This window comes from Vulpes lagopus, chromosome 13 (genome assembly GCF_018345385.1).
Source record: "Vulpes lagopus strain Blue_001 chromosome 13, ASM1834538v1, whole genome shotgun sequence".
NCBI classification, from domain to species: Eukaryota; Metazoa; Chordata; class Mammalia; order Carnivora; family Canidae; genus Vulpes; species Vulpes lagopus.
This window is the reverse complement of record NC_054836.1, coordinates 18,668,405-18,683,288: the sequence shown is the minus strand read 5'-3', so window position 1 is coordinate 18,683,288 and position 14,884 is coordinate 18,668,405. Positions and strand designations below refer to the sequence as shown.

At 36.1% G+C, this 14,884-nt stretch overlaps 1 protein-coding gene across 1 annotated transcript in view; it reads left to right on the top strand.

Moving 5' to 3' along the window:
- The window catches only part of CALCR (calcitonin receptor), a 150,421-nt gene that overhangs the window by 103,104 nt on the left and 32,433 nt on the right, over window positions 1-14,884 (top strand). Inside the window, exons 6-8 of the mRNA XM_041727944.1 lie at window positions 243-355; window positions 3,280-3,371; window positions 11,393-11,519. Of these exons, the coding sequence (XP_041583878.1) occupies window positions 243-355; window positions 3,280-3,371; window positions 11,393-11,519 (332 nt within the window). The remainder of the gene's footprint in view (window positions 1-242; window positions 356-3,279; window positions 3,372-11,392; window positions 11,520-14,884) is intronic.

Sequence of the window (14,884 nt, the reverse complement as noted above, 5' to 3'; positions counted from 1 at the left end):
CTGTTTGTAAAATAGAGATGGGAACATTTGCTTTATGTGGCTCTGCTGACAACACATACTAAACAAGACAACACATACTAAAACATCTTGTAAAATGCATGATTCATGGTAGTGTCTATTGGCCTATATTCATATTCAAGTTCTATAAAGTGATGAACAATTGTGCAATGGCTCTTAAGCTTTATTTTTCCTTCTTGGTATTTTGAGATAGTAATGTAATAACTGTTATGTTTCATTAACAGAAAAGGTTACAAAATACTGTGATGAAAAAGGGGATTGGTATAAACATCCTGAGAACAATCGAACCTGGTCCAACTATACTATGTGTAATGCTTTCACTCCTGAGAAACTGAAGGTAGGTTCTATTTCAAATCTCAGTATTGGGAGAGAATGCCATTATTTTTACACAGAAATGCATGCATGACTATAAAACACCTGCTACTGAAAAGCTAACCTATTCTATAGAAGGAAATCAGATCATGGCCTGTGAGTTCTAGGGACTCTATGAAGTAGCATTAGAGAAAATGATATTTTACTTCTTGGTTGGCACTTAGTGTCAAAGAGTTCCTCGAGCATATAGAATCAGGTCATTTATACTGAGGGAAATAGTGTCCATAGAAGAGATGATGGGATTCCCCCAGATGCTACACATCAGGCAGCATTTCCAGGGACTTCCTAAGATCTCTCTTCTACAGAAAGAGTTCCAGAATTATAGATTTTTTTCCCAAGTCACAAAGTTGACAGCTGCTCCCCTCTTCCCTGCCCCAAGAAGCCCATTATAGTTTTACTATCAGGACTTGAAGGAACCCTTAGAATAAAGGCTTCTTATCAGCCAGTTGATACAGGTGTGGCAGTTTAGTCTGTTCTGATTTGTTGGAATTTATATCTTAGTGCCTATTAAATATTTGTAATATCATCTCTGCTTGGAAGCATTTAAGCCAACGGAAAAAATCCAGATACCTACCTACTCTCCAAATGCATGAGAAATCTGAAAAAAAGAATCCCTAAGCCGACAATCAGCCTCTTCTCCCCATGTTGCTGGGAGAAACAGTGGATCAGTACTTAACCACACAGGCTATCCCTGAGCAGCCCTGGCATTGCAACAGAAATCTGTTGTTTCCTTCAAAGACAGCCTGTATGCTAAATAATTACTAAGTTGGAAGCTAAAAGCACATCACTACTTCTGTTAATTATAGAGCGGATTTAGGAGTATAGAAAATTTTCCTTTATTAAAAACAAAACAAGCAAGAACAAAAAGCAAACAAGATGAATAGGTAGCTTAGAGACCAGCTGACTAGAGACTAGGGGAATATCTTGTCACAGGCACAGGCTGGGGGCACCAAAGCCTGTTACCCCTTTACAAATTACTTAGTCACCCCTGAGAATCAGATGCATGTCTACATCCTAATGGAGAGCTATTTACTTAATAAGATCTGATTGAAACTCCATGTCACCAAATAAGGAATTCCTGAATGAGGGCTGATTATGATTTTACAGAAAAAAATAGTAAACTTGTTAACTGAATTGTTACAAAGAGTGCAGATCCAAATAAATAATTCTTAGTGCTGCCATATTTGTCATCTTCTCACTCTGGCCACGTCTGAGATAGTAATAAAATATTTTAAGAGTTAATGTTCCCCTCCACACACCTAACATAATGGTTGAAATTCTTTGCACAAATCTTCCAGCTACAAACAGGCAAAAAATATATGTTTTTCAAAGAAACCAACTTAGTATTTTTAAAAAAGTGTTTCTCAGTCTTAAGAATGACACCAAGAATGGCAACTAAATTATGAGCTGTTGGTGTAATCTTACACATTTAGACAACTTTGTTTCAGAAGAATAAATATTTTTAAAGTATTCTGGAGGCAACTGAAAGAAAATGAATTAAGTTATATAAAGTTGTCTTAGAAATAAATATACAGAGATAAAAATAAAGTCATGACAGAGGATAGAGTCATGGGTATATATCCAAATTAAAAACAGTATTTTAAATGGCAAGGGGATTCTATATGGTGAATTCCTTAAAAGGAAGAACTCATAGAAAGTGCCACTCATGGTTTTGTCTAGTGGGGAAGTTAGAAAAGTAGCCAGAAAGTGAATTGGTGGGAGAAAAGTTAGGAGATGAGTATTTGTTTCCTTGCAAAGATTCCTAAATATTTTCTAAGAAAGAGAGTATAAGCTATTTTGAAGTCCTTAACATCTCTAGCTATAAGCCAACTATTCCAACTTTGTAATCATTTGTGCAAGGATAAACAGGGTGCTATTAGGAGAGTAGTATACTGAAAGTGTCAAATAATATGTAAATACCCCATCAACTGGTTCAACAGCCACAATTCAAGAGAGGTTGATTAGTTCATTTTGAAATTTCAACACCTAGAAAGGCAATATTTGTTTCTGTCCAGCAATAATGCATATCACCAAACAAAAGACTCTGCATGCTTTGAGGGCCTTTTAGCAGAATCAGTGCTTCAATATCAGGCTCTTCACAAGGAAATTGACAAGAATCAAATGTTGAAGCCTAATTATTTGTACATAAATGCCACATTTCTCCCAGGAATTAAAAAACTTCACAGAAATTATCCAACATATCTACACTGCATTTGTATCATATGCTCTGTTGATTACTAAGTGATGTCAGTTTTTGCTTTATGTTTCATGTGGTTTGAGTTTATATTATTAGGTTAATAGAAATTAAAAATCGTCTGTCTTCCTGAATTAACATCTGGACCTGTATGACACCAGTTTTCTTGTGGTTAGTGTTTACCAAGATCAGCTTTTCTCATCCTTTTATAGTCAATATTTCTGTATCCCAGTAGTTAATGATGTTTCTTATAAGCAGCATATAACTGTTTGAAAAATCATTGACTTTGACCAAATTATTTTAGAGATGAGGACTACTGAGACCTAGAGAGGTGAACAGACTGACTTATGAGAGTCACACAAAGATTTAAGGATGAGTACTCTGAGTAAAGAATAGCTCTGATAAAAAAAAAAAAAAGAATAGCTCTGATGACTCCAGTCTTAGATTCTTCCCACCCTATCATGCATATTCTAATATAACTGATAATCTTATAATATTTAACCTCTTAATCCCAAATATTATGATTCAATATAATTTAATTATCTGAAACATTTGTTACCATTCTGGTAGATTTTTTAAAGGACGAGAACAGTTGTTGATTTACACTAATATTAAAAATAGAAACTATTTTCCCTCCTCTACTATCATTTATTTGCCTGTTTATTTTTATAACTGTTCTGTTCTTGTTGTTTCAGAATGCATATGTTCTGTACTACTTGGCTATTGTGGGCCATTCTTTGTCGATTTTCACCTTGGTGATTTCGCTGGGGATTTTCGTGTTTTTCAAGTAAGTAGCCTCATAGCATCTGCTTTTTATTTTCTTCTTTAAGGTACTGAAATAAATGGCAAACTGCAAGAGTTGGGGGAAGGGTGATCCTCTGCAAACCACAAGAGAAATACAACACTGGGAGTTATGAAATAGCACGGAAAATGAAATTAATTAAAACATGCTTTTTAACCCCATCTCTGAGGAAAATAAGATGGATTCATATAATTTTCAAAGGCAGTGTGGCTCCTTCCCAGAATGAAACAGTCCTATAAACCCCATAAGTACATTGTATTAACATGTGGAAGGCTAGGCTCCACTCACAGTGGTTAAGGTTGCAAGAAGTATTGAGGAGACGCTCTTCTTTTACCTCTATCCTTAATATGGAGGCCATGGCCAGAAGCTCAAATGTACCTTGCCTAATTATGAGTTGTATCACAGGCAGATTTGGCCAGAAGAGAAGTGTTGCTATTTGGCCAGAAAAGAAGTGTTGCTAGTGAGACCAGAATAGTGTTTAGACATAGAAGGAAGGTAAGGCTCCCTTCTGGCCCTGACTCACTCGGCTGGGACCAAGGAGAATCTCTGGAAGAAGAGTCAAGTGTCAATGTTTTGCCCACGAAAACTGAACATTTTAACTGCAGTTATAGTCTAAGACACTGTGAGGAGTAAAATCCCAATGAGATTTCTATTCTGAGACCATGTCTATGCACTTGATTGCATTATCTATGGCAAAATGATTAAGCTGATATAATATTGATTTTGTAATAATGGAGAATTTGAAACTTTGAGTCTGTTTTTTTTAGGAATGACTTCATCATGCATGTGAGATAGTAATATATGTTAAATTCAGTCCTAGAAACATCCTAAATTTGGTGTGATTTCTTTAAATCAAAGGCATCATGAGTCACTATATCCCTTTCCTGAAAATTCTGACAAATTTCTACACTACTCTTTCCTTCAAGTAATACTTTCTGTAGCTGTGGTGGTATTATACAAATGGTTAAGAAAAGTTCCTTCATAGGTTCAGACTACAAATAATCCTCCACATTTTAAAGATGTGATAATGCAGGACGCCTGGGTGGCTCAGCGGTTGAGCATCTGCCTTCAGCTCAGAGCCTGATCCTGGGATCAAGGATCGAGTACACATGGGGCTCCTTGCACAGAGTCTGCTTCTTCCTCTGCCTGTGTCTCTGCCTCTCTGTCTCTCTCTCTCTGTCTCTCATGAGTAAATAAATAAAATCTTAAAAAAATATAAAGATGTGATAATGTAACTAAATATACAGTGATTCATACATAGTATAACAAATTTGGTTTTTGTTAAGATATTATCATGATAATACTAAAGAAAATTAAGCCAAGAGGTATAAGCACTCCCTGAACACAACTACTATTTTTCCCTTGATACTTTTTATCTTTTTTTAAGATTTTATTTATTTATTCATGAGAGACACAGAGAGGGAGAGAGAGACAGAGACACAGGCAGAGGGAGAAGCAGGCTCCATGCAGGGAGCCTGACATAGGACTGGATCCCGGGTCCCCAGGATCACGCCCCGGGCTGAAGGCTGCACCAAACTGCTGAGCCACTCGGGCTGCCCTCCCTTTTTAATCTTTGTCTTCATCTTATACCATTATCGTATTATGTCTATATCTTACATAGTCAAGGTTCTTATTCTGAGCAAGCAATGTAACTGGGTAGAAATTTTTTGTTAAGTGATTAATAATAAATAAATAATAATTTAAATAAACAGAGAATTAGCTCCTTCCATATATGGTTTAACAGGAGAAAGATATAAACAAAGCAACAAGATATAGGGGATTAATTACTAGAATTAGACTAGAAGAGCATTTTCAATTATAATCAGAATATAGCAGAGTAAACACATAGCATGATTAATCTTGGAATGTCTATTCATTTTTCAATTGCACTTGGCCACGGTGAATAAATACATCATCATGGCTCCCATACAACTTTGATTAAAAAGTCTGTCACTAAAAGTCTAACCTTTAAAAATTTTAATATAACCATAGAAAAAAATTGAAAGGAAAAAAATTGAAAGAACAGCCCCCAAATTTGTAATGATGCAACTAATAAATGTATTCAGGAGTTTAAAGATAAAAAGTGTCAACGGGACATTTTTTAGTTCTTTATTTCTTTAGTCACTTAAATAAGTGATGAGATGTGAGAGCCAAATCAGCAAAGAAAATAAAAATATTACTTCAACATTCATTTCTATTTTAAGCCACTGAAGATGTGTATTTAAAAGTGCAGCGCATAAGCAAAGTAAAATATTTCTCAACTCCAGTTAGACCCAGAACAAAGTTAATCTGGCCAAACCTTCAAGCAAATTTGGGGGCAGACTGTCTAGAAAGCACCTAATTTTGTCCTACTGTCTCTCAGTTCCAAAAGCCTACCAAACAGCAACTTAAATCTTGGGAGGAAAACTAAGTCTTATTGATTTATAATCTGAATACAGTAATGGGAAAGCAGAAACTGAAATAGCTTGTTCTCCAGAGCACACACAACAAGAGACAAATAGGTTATGAAAAACATACATGCTGAGATATCAAATATTCAAATCTAAAAGCAGTCACATCTGATTTTTATACTTGTTTTTAATTTTATCTTAAGCCTATCCAAACTAAAAATACCAAGGGCATACATTTTCTTAAAATTAATGTATTAAAAAATTAAAGTATGTTTCTGAATCTTCGGATTTTTTTCTATACATTTGCATTTCATAAATATTAAAAGCAAAAAATAAAAGGTAATTCTAATCTATCACTGGATTTTATCTTTTAATTAGCAACATTTTCCCAGAATTGTTTTCAGATGTTCAACACCACCCTTAAGGTCTTTACTGCTTATTACAATGGAAGCTTTTATGATTTATGCACTTAAATGGCATCGTCTGTGTGAAACCTGAGCAAAAATATAATCATCACTCCCTTGCTTAATTCTACATTCCCAGGCTTGAGTTATTTTTGCAAAATCCAATCAATTTCATAAAACTTTCATGAAACCAAAATGAGGAGTTACACCCAGCTCCACTTTTGAAACCTAATGCCCCATTCATAATCATCTCATTGAAATCTCTCTCTTAACTCATAAAATGTGCCTTATAGTGTCTATAAAAAGGAATAACCCTCCAGGTGACCCCCTCAAACCAGCAGGCTAAGAAAGCCTGCAGAGGAATTTAAAGTTACTAAATATACGGAAGGCTGTGGAACTGCCAATACTTTGCTGCTAAAAATCTGGGAAATTACTCATATATATATATATATATATATATATATATATATACTCATTTTCTTTGCAGGAAAAATAGTTAGGAGCAACAATACGGAGAGAGATTAAATAGAAACATCAAATTTATTCAGCAAGACTCCTCACTACTAGATGCCAATAGTAAATGTCAATAAGAGAGTTAAGATGAAGATACCCTTAGGGAAGACTATCTTAAGAAAGTCACATAAGTTGCCATTTATTTGTCTTTGTTTCCTGACCATTTTAAGCAAATTTGCAATAAAATTCACTTATCCTATCAGTTCCACTTAGAATTTATCAATTGACATTTCTATGGAATAGTCCCAAATTACTAAACATCTCACTGTTTTCTCTCAAGAAAGCACAATAATCGAACATTCATTAGCATCCATTTTGACTGCTTGATACTCATGCCTTGCTGATCATCAAATTTTGAATATTAATTACTCTTGCCTGAAAGTTAATAAAGATATGTGTTGGAAGACAAGAGGTGTCTTTATTGCATTACATTGTCTATGTTACATTACATTGGCCATATCAGCACAAAAGGAGGGTTTCCACTGGGACTTGCAGAAGCAATACTGATTCCTCTCTACTTACTCAGTATTCACTATTATTCTCTGTCACATCTACATGGTGGATGGAGAGATAACACTTTATCTTGTACTTGTATAGTGGCCAATATTATACATCTCTGGTTGTCTTCCTATTGTTCCAGAGAAATCACTAAATCAATGGCACCAAAGATAGTCTCCTTTCTCCCAACCCACCCTTGACATGACAGGACACAAAAGATAACTGTTGCTCATGTCTTGGCAAACTGTTCATTCATAGAACAGTAGTAATAGGAAAAGAAGCAAGAATTTTGATTGAAAAGGAATTCCTGGGATCCCTGGGTGGCGCAGTGGTTTGGCGTCTGCCTTTGGCCCAGGGCGCGATCCTGGAGACCCAGGATTGAATCCCACGTCGGGCTCCCAGTGCATGGAGCCTGCTTCTCCCTCTGCCTATGTCTCTGCCTCTCCCTCCCTCTCTCTCTCTCTCTCTCTCTCTCTCTCTCTCTCTCTCTCTCTGTGTGACTATCAAAAATAAATAAATAAAAATTTTTTTAAAAATTTAAAAAAAAAAAAGAAAAAGAAAAGGAATTCCTTAAGTATAGAGATTGTGTGCTAAATCCAAAGGTTTAAAGTCTCTTGTTGGAGAGGAAAGATGTATATAATGCATTGGGTTTCAAACTTTTCTTGGAGTCTTAATGTGATCCATTCTACATTCCCTCCCCTCTCCTCACTTGTCTTTCATTGTAAACAAGATATGATAGCTAGGTAAAGGAAAATGTAGAGATACATTGAAACACATGACTACTTGTACCGATCACAATGGTTATTCCAATGCATATTTTTGCATGCACCAATAAATTCAAATGACTTTTACTTGTTTCATGACTTGCTTCTTTCCTTACTTACTTTGAATGTGACTGTAATGACAATCTTATAAAGGACTAAGCACTGCTGTTCCTTATCCTATGATATCAAAATGGTTTATGCAATCTGCAAAACTCAGGGCAAATATAAATGCCTTCTCATACAACCACAGGCTCCCCAAAATCACACACATACATACATAGGGTCCCAATTACTTGAAACAAATTTTTAGTGTGGAAGATTTACACCAAGCAAACTAAAACCATGAAAATAACATTTAGTGTTATCCTTAAAATATGACATCTTGAGATTCATACCTAAGTAAATCATTATCTCTTCCTCACATTTGAGTGAGTTTGGTTGGGCCAAGACAGAAGTAGATTATGTTGTCTTATCTCTGCTATTAGAGATTCTATAGTACTTGGTTTCCTGCCATTCAGAGAGTAAGCAATGTTCTATCTATCTAAATACCTATTTCTTTTAATAAAGAGGAATGAAGTACAGCTAAGATCAGTTTTGTGCTATTTTCTACTTAAGACATTTCAGAGCTGACAGATCATGTTCACTGAAGCAACAAGATGCTTGCATTGAGAACTAAACACCTAGTTATTTATGTTAAGTTCAATTAACCTCTTTAGCATGCTATACCTCTCCTTCAGAACATTTATCATAAGAGTAAATAAACAATTATGTAGCATATAAGGTCCCTGAAGACAGAAGTGGTCTATTTTGTTCACCCATATCTCTAGCATCTACCAGAAGGTCTGAATCATATGGTAATGTGTATTGGATTATTAAATGGGTACACAGTAATATGTGTTGGATTACTGAATGAATTTTAATAAACTTAAAGTACCTCTAACTTGCTTCAAAAAGCTGAGTGTAAATGTCATCAAGTAAGTGTAATAAAATTGTTTAAACTCAATAAGCAGAAATTATATTGAAATTTCTAGACACAGAAACTCATATTATATACTAGTTATATTCTTCCTTTGGACCCTAACAGTTTATCTGGCTTTAAACCAGATCATTTTCTCATTATGTACATAATACTGCACTGGATATAGGTTTTCCCCACTGTTGAATAACAGCATAATGTCCAATATTAGTTAGTTAATACCTATAGCAAGAACTTGGCAAATGTTCAGTATGATACAAAGTATAAGATATGAGACAATATAGCATTCAATGTAATTCTCTGATGTACTGGAAAGCTGTTTACTGGTCACAGCTTGAAGAGGAAAACTGCTCTTATGTAAAGATTTTTAATTTAAAAACATGAGTATCCAGCCCCGCAAGGTATCAGACACTGTTCTAGGTGGACAAAATGAATTCCTCTAGCATCCCCAATCTGGCGAGAGAAACAGAGAAAATAAGAGGCAATAAACAGATAGATGATATGTCAGGAGGTGGTGTTAAGAACAAAAAATAATAAAGCAGGGATAAAAGAGCCAGGAAGTAATAAGCTAAAAGTGGAGGAAGTATATTTTTGATTTACACAGAAGACTAAGCATTAACCAGTCCTTTAAACTGATGGTATATATCAGCAGATTATTGAACTCTTCCTGGTCAAGAAAAAACCAGGCATGAGAATAGCAGCCCTGTATGATGCAATCATCCATACTCTAGTTCTGGATAATGCCAACTGTTGTTGGTTTAAGCCGGGTTGAATTCAATAGAGACCACCGATATTCGCCCCCCCCCCACCCCCAGTGAGAAGAATTATAAAATGCTATTATGACTATATGGAAAATGACAGGTCACAGGTTTAATGTAGCAGTTGCAATATTGCAGAGTTTATGCAGTGTAAGTGGGTATGATATTTCACGTAAATAATTTTTTTAAAGCCTTAAGTTTGCAACCTACTTTTATAGTACTATTATAAAACCAGTTAGGTTTGGTTTATTTAATGAAGTTTTCTGCTGCTAAATAAAGTAGTAAGTACATGGGTGTGTTCATGCCATGTCTCTGTGTGTGTGTGTGTGTGTGTGTGTGCGCGCGCGCACGTGCGTGTGTGTGTGAATTCTTCTCTAAACCTTTCCTGGATAAAAAGTTCTGCATTGTATCCCTGCTCAACAAGTTGCAAATATTTAAATATTCTGTAGTAACTATTTACTAATGGCTATGCTTCCTAAAAGTTGAAAGATATAGCTACAATAATCAAAATATGCTCTAATAGTTACCCTCACTACTTAAATATACTTTTTACTGCAATTTATTATTTGAAACTTAGGAAAGCATTGTAAGTAAACCCAGACCATTATCATATTTCATCTTTCCCCAGAATTCCCATTTCAAAATTCCTGGAATTCTAACTTCATTCCATGATTTTCTTAAGGAATGGTTACTGTGATCAACCATTGGCATCATTAACTGAATGTTTTAAATTTTCACATTATGCTAAACATTTTTTGACTGGATCAGTTATGGTAAATGTGAGATTTTTGTTCATCAAGAATAATCATTCCAATTTTGTTATAGCCATCCTGCAGGGCTTTCTCCATTTGCATCAAAAAGTGAAATAGGATATTCAAACTAATGTTTATTTATGTGACCATTCACACAAATACATATGTACAAGCTTATGAAGTGGAGGAGAAAGGACTGAAAAATCCAACAAATTGTTTCGTATCCAAAAGGTGGGAAATGGCTATGCCAACAAGTGGCAGCATTTGGATGGGTTTCATCAGATCCAAACCACAATATGCCTCATAATGAGATCAAATTTGAGCCTATTTAGAATTCTCTGACTGTGTCTGAGCTCCACCATCAGGAGGATGTGGAAAGGGAGAACCACAGCGTTGATTCTAGTTGGAATATGAGAAATAAGAAGATATTTGAAGAAATGACAAAAGGGAACAATGACAGAGACATAATAAAGTCTGTGTCTGATGGGTCAAGGACACGAATTCAGTACTTCGTTGAGGACAACTTGGTTCTGACTTCATGCTCTGTTATCCCGTTTGCCACACAGTTTCTGCCTGGTTACATCAATGAATATTCGACTTTTCGTCTAAAGCACACTCCAAACCCTAATGGTTTCTCTTGTAAGAGTCCTTCTCTTAATTAATTTCACAATATGTGTTATAATTAAAAGTGATTTTATCACTCACTCTTTCAGTTATTGTATGAAGTCGCCCTGAGGACTGAAAACTATGAGCTACTGTGACTGGAAAACTTGTTTTAAAAATCAGGCAGAAAAGTGGTAATGAGTCTTAAAGATAGGACTAGCCTCACTTATTTCTATAGGTCTCTCATCTATTGCTAAAATAAATATTACAAATATTAGCAAAAAATTTTTTTCCAGGTACTTCAACATTTTGGCACTGGTTAATGCTTTCTGTTACCTTTTCTTCCAGGAGCCTTGGCTGCCAAAGGGTGACTCTGCACAAGAACATGTTTCTGACTTACATTCTGAATTCTATGATTATCATCATCCACTTGGTTGAAGTAGTACCCAATGGAGAGCTCGTGAGAAGGGATCCGGTAAACACTGCATTATTTGCTTGTTATTTATTCTTAAGGACATAGTACCTGTAAATAGTGAACATGCTGCTGTTGTCTGACTTAACCAGCTGTTTACATGTGCTGCTATATTTACTTTTACAGTTGAGTTTTGCACTAAACATGGCATATCATTTCTATACAGTTATCAGAAGTAATTGCCATAAGCAGTAGTAAAGGGATGGGAATAATTCAGTCATAGCCAAATAAGAATTATAGAACAAATCATGAGTTTTTACTACTAATTAAAAATGTATTAACATCCTATGGGAAGTGAGCATGTCTTGTGAACATCAGACAGTTTGAGGTATACTAAGGCAATGTCGAAGTGTGTCACTAATGGGTTATGGGTATGCCTATATAGTAATCCCCTTAGCATCCTGGCACCAGGCTGGGCTTGTGCCAGTCAATCGAGCTATGAGTAGCTATGCATTTACTCTACTAAGCCACATAAATACTATCATATTTTATGTCTGCATGACTTGAAAAAGTTTTATATACCCTGAGCTGACTCACTCTCACCTCCCAGTCTCTGCTGATGATTCCCAATAACTATAACCCAGAGGGCAAGGAAGCCCTGATGGAGATGTACAGATGGGTTTCTCTGGGCCCAGGGCAATGGGGGCAGGGTGGAGAGTGCATTTGAAAGCACTAACGGAAGCTATTTAGTACACAATGAATGACCAAGGGATATTTTCATTTTTGTTTCCCTGTTTAACTGTGTTATGCAAGCATCTGTAGATAGCCTCATCTTTCAAACTGGCATTTGACAGCTTTGCCAACCCAAAGACAAAAATGCGTGAAATCTGCCCAGAGCATGCATCCTGCGTGACAGTGGCATGGCATGGGAAAGCAGCTTAATTTGGCTTCTAATGAATCCACAGTGTTAATAATTTTTTGCAGTGTGAATATATCCAGAAAGATAGTATGGTCCATCTTTTAAAACCATGGCATCTGTTATCAGAGACAGTCTTATCTTATCTGCAGAATGTGACCTAATGGGTTTATCTTGATGAGTTTTCTTTCTTAATGTCAACTGATTTTAATAAAAATAATTTCATTTCATCTAGTCTTTCCAAAACTCCAGCAAAGGATAGATATTATTCCCATTATTAACCAAGTAAACTGAGGCTCAGTGAAGGGACAGGTACTCAGTATTGTGGTCATTTAGAGATGGGATTCAAACCAAAACGTGTCTCACTCAGAAGCCCATCCTCTCTTCTATATACCAATAGTGCTCTTGATGGATTTCCTTAGAAAGATGTGTTCTTAAAGAAATGGGCTCAGCCATTCCAAAATGATAATTGTCCATAATTGGATATATACAGTATGTTTAATTAGGGAAGCTGACTCCTACTAAGATGTAGAAGCAATTAACTAAGCATTTCTCAGCAGAAAAGACTCAAATCTTTGGTTTCTTATACCCCATTAAGTGTGGAAATCCTAAAAAAGTTACTATCTGCATGGAATAGGCCAGGAAATGGCACTTTAGCACTTTAGTCATTAAGTAATCAATCATGGGAGCAGTGCTCAGTCATATTATGAAGTATTATAAATTCTTGAGTAGGCTCTCTCCCGTCTCTCTTGTGAGGGGTCTCATACCCATGTATCATTCCACCAGCCCACTCTCTGGCTCTTATGGAGAAGAGGGCTTCTCGCCCATTTTAAGACCATACTAAACCTGTTATCTTCCCCAAATAGTCTAAATTAAGGATTTTTCTGAATTTGCTATTGAATTACAGAAGCCATTTAACCTTATCCATCAATGAGAAAAATAAAAACTTCTCTGCTTACTTCTAAGAGCTTGTCCTGGAGTCCCAAAAGAAGCATAAAGCTTTTAAAAATTCCCAAGGGTACAATATTGCAAGTGATTGCTCACAGGGTTGCTGCTAACTCTTGGCCTGTAACTAATGCCCTAGCTCTCTGCACTTGGCTTCCCTAACCCATCTAGTGTGCTCATTGCTCTTAACAGTCTTATGAGTTATCATCACTGGATGTTCTCACTTTCATAGGATACGTTAGGGACAGACATGCCTATATACTTTGCCAGTCATTATACAGGCTGCCTCCTAGCTACTACCAGTCAGCCCAGCTCTGTCTTGCGGCTTCTCTATTGCCTAGAAACCTAAAGCCTGTAAGCAGATACCTAGGGACCCAGTTCAACCCCTATGCAGCTGATCTCCTGGGAGAATATAAGTGTAAGAAGAGAGGAGCCAGAGAAATTAACAGGAAGTTTTCTTACGGAGGAGTGAGGGTGGCTCTGTCGCACACATTAGGCAACCTCAAAGTGACTTAAGTTTGAAAAACAGGAAAAAAAGCTTACCTTTATGGCATGACTAGCACCTGGTTTTGCCAATCAATATGTCAACCTAGCAAACGTTACTTTTAGCTACGCAAGAACAAACTCCCTAGGGAAAAATTGTAAAATCTTGAAAGGTAGAATTTAATCCAATCAATCAAGTGTTTATTGAGTGCTTAAAACTCAAATGTTAGTCTTTAAGGTAAACTAAATTCATAGAATTTGGGGGAAAATAGCTATTTATGATATCCTCATCACAATCCATAGGAGTGGAACATGTCTCAGGTGGAAACAGCTTCCTTTGTCTCACAACCATACCTGGGGGGAGGGGGAGGTCAGCCCTTTGTTTACCTATTTCCCAGTGTTTGTAGGTTTTTTGTTTTTTTTTTAACAGAAAACAAAGGAGCAAAAAGACTGTGTGCCTGAAAGAGAAGCCTCCTCTCCTCTGAGAGCAGACAAAATGAGAATAAGCCATTAATAAGCCACCAGCAGTGGGAAACAGGGAACACCATAATATGTGAACACCCTCTGCCCTCTTTCACATTTCCAAAAGTCTTTTTATTCCATAAGACAAAATTTGGAAATTTGCACCTTTTACCAAACACATATAGTGTCAGCTAAAAACGAATTACTATAATGACAGAAATTAATTCATGTTTGTAAATTGTGAAGTATACACATGGCCCCCCAAAACTAGGTCATTTGTGTTTAGTACATCTTCTACTTGAAACAGTCATTGTTTTCCAGTGAGATATTGCTAAATCTCTTCTCTAATTCTTCATATGCAAACAACACAGGGCTGCTCTGTCTAAGCAAACAAAGTTCTTCAACAAAGGGCAAGAAAGAACCCTCAGGTAGACATGTCTTTTATGTTTTCATCCTTGAAACTCTTATTTACTATCTCCAAGAGAGAGACAGGTCTTGAAATTTATTTTGTAGCTCACCTTGAAAATACATATTGTCATAAATGCATTCATAGAAACCCAATCTCTTAAATATCATTTCCTATCCAGAAGACTGAAAGTGAGTTGCAGTTGAAACTATGAAT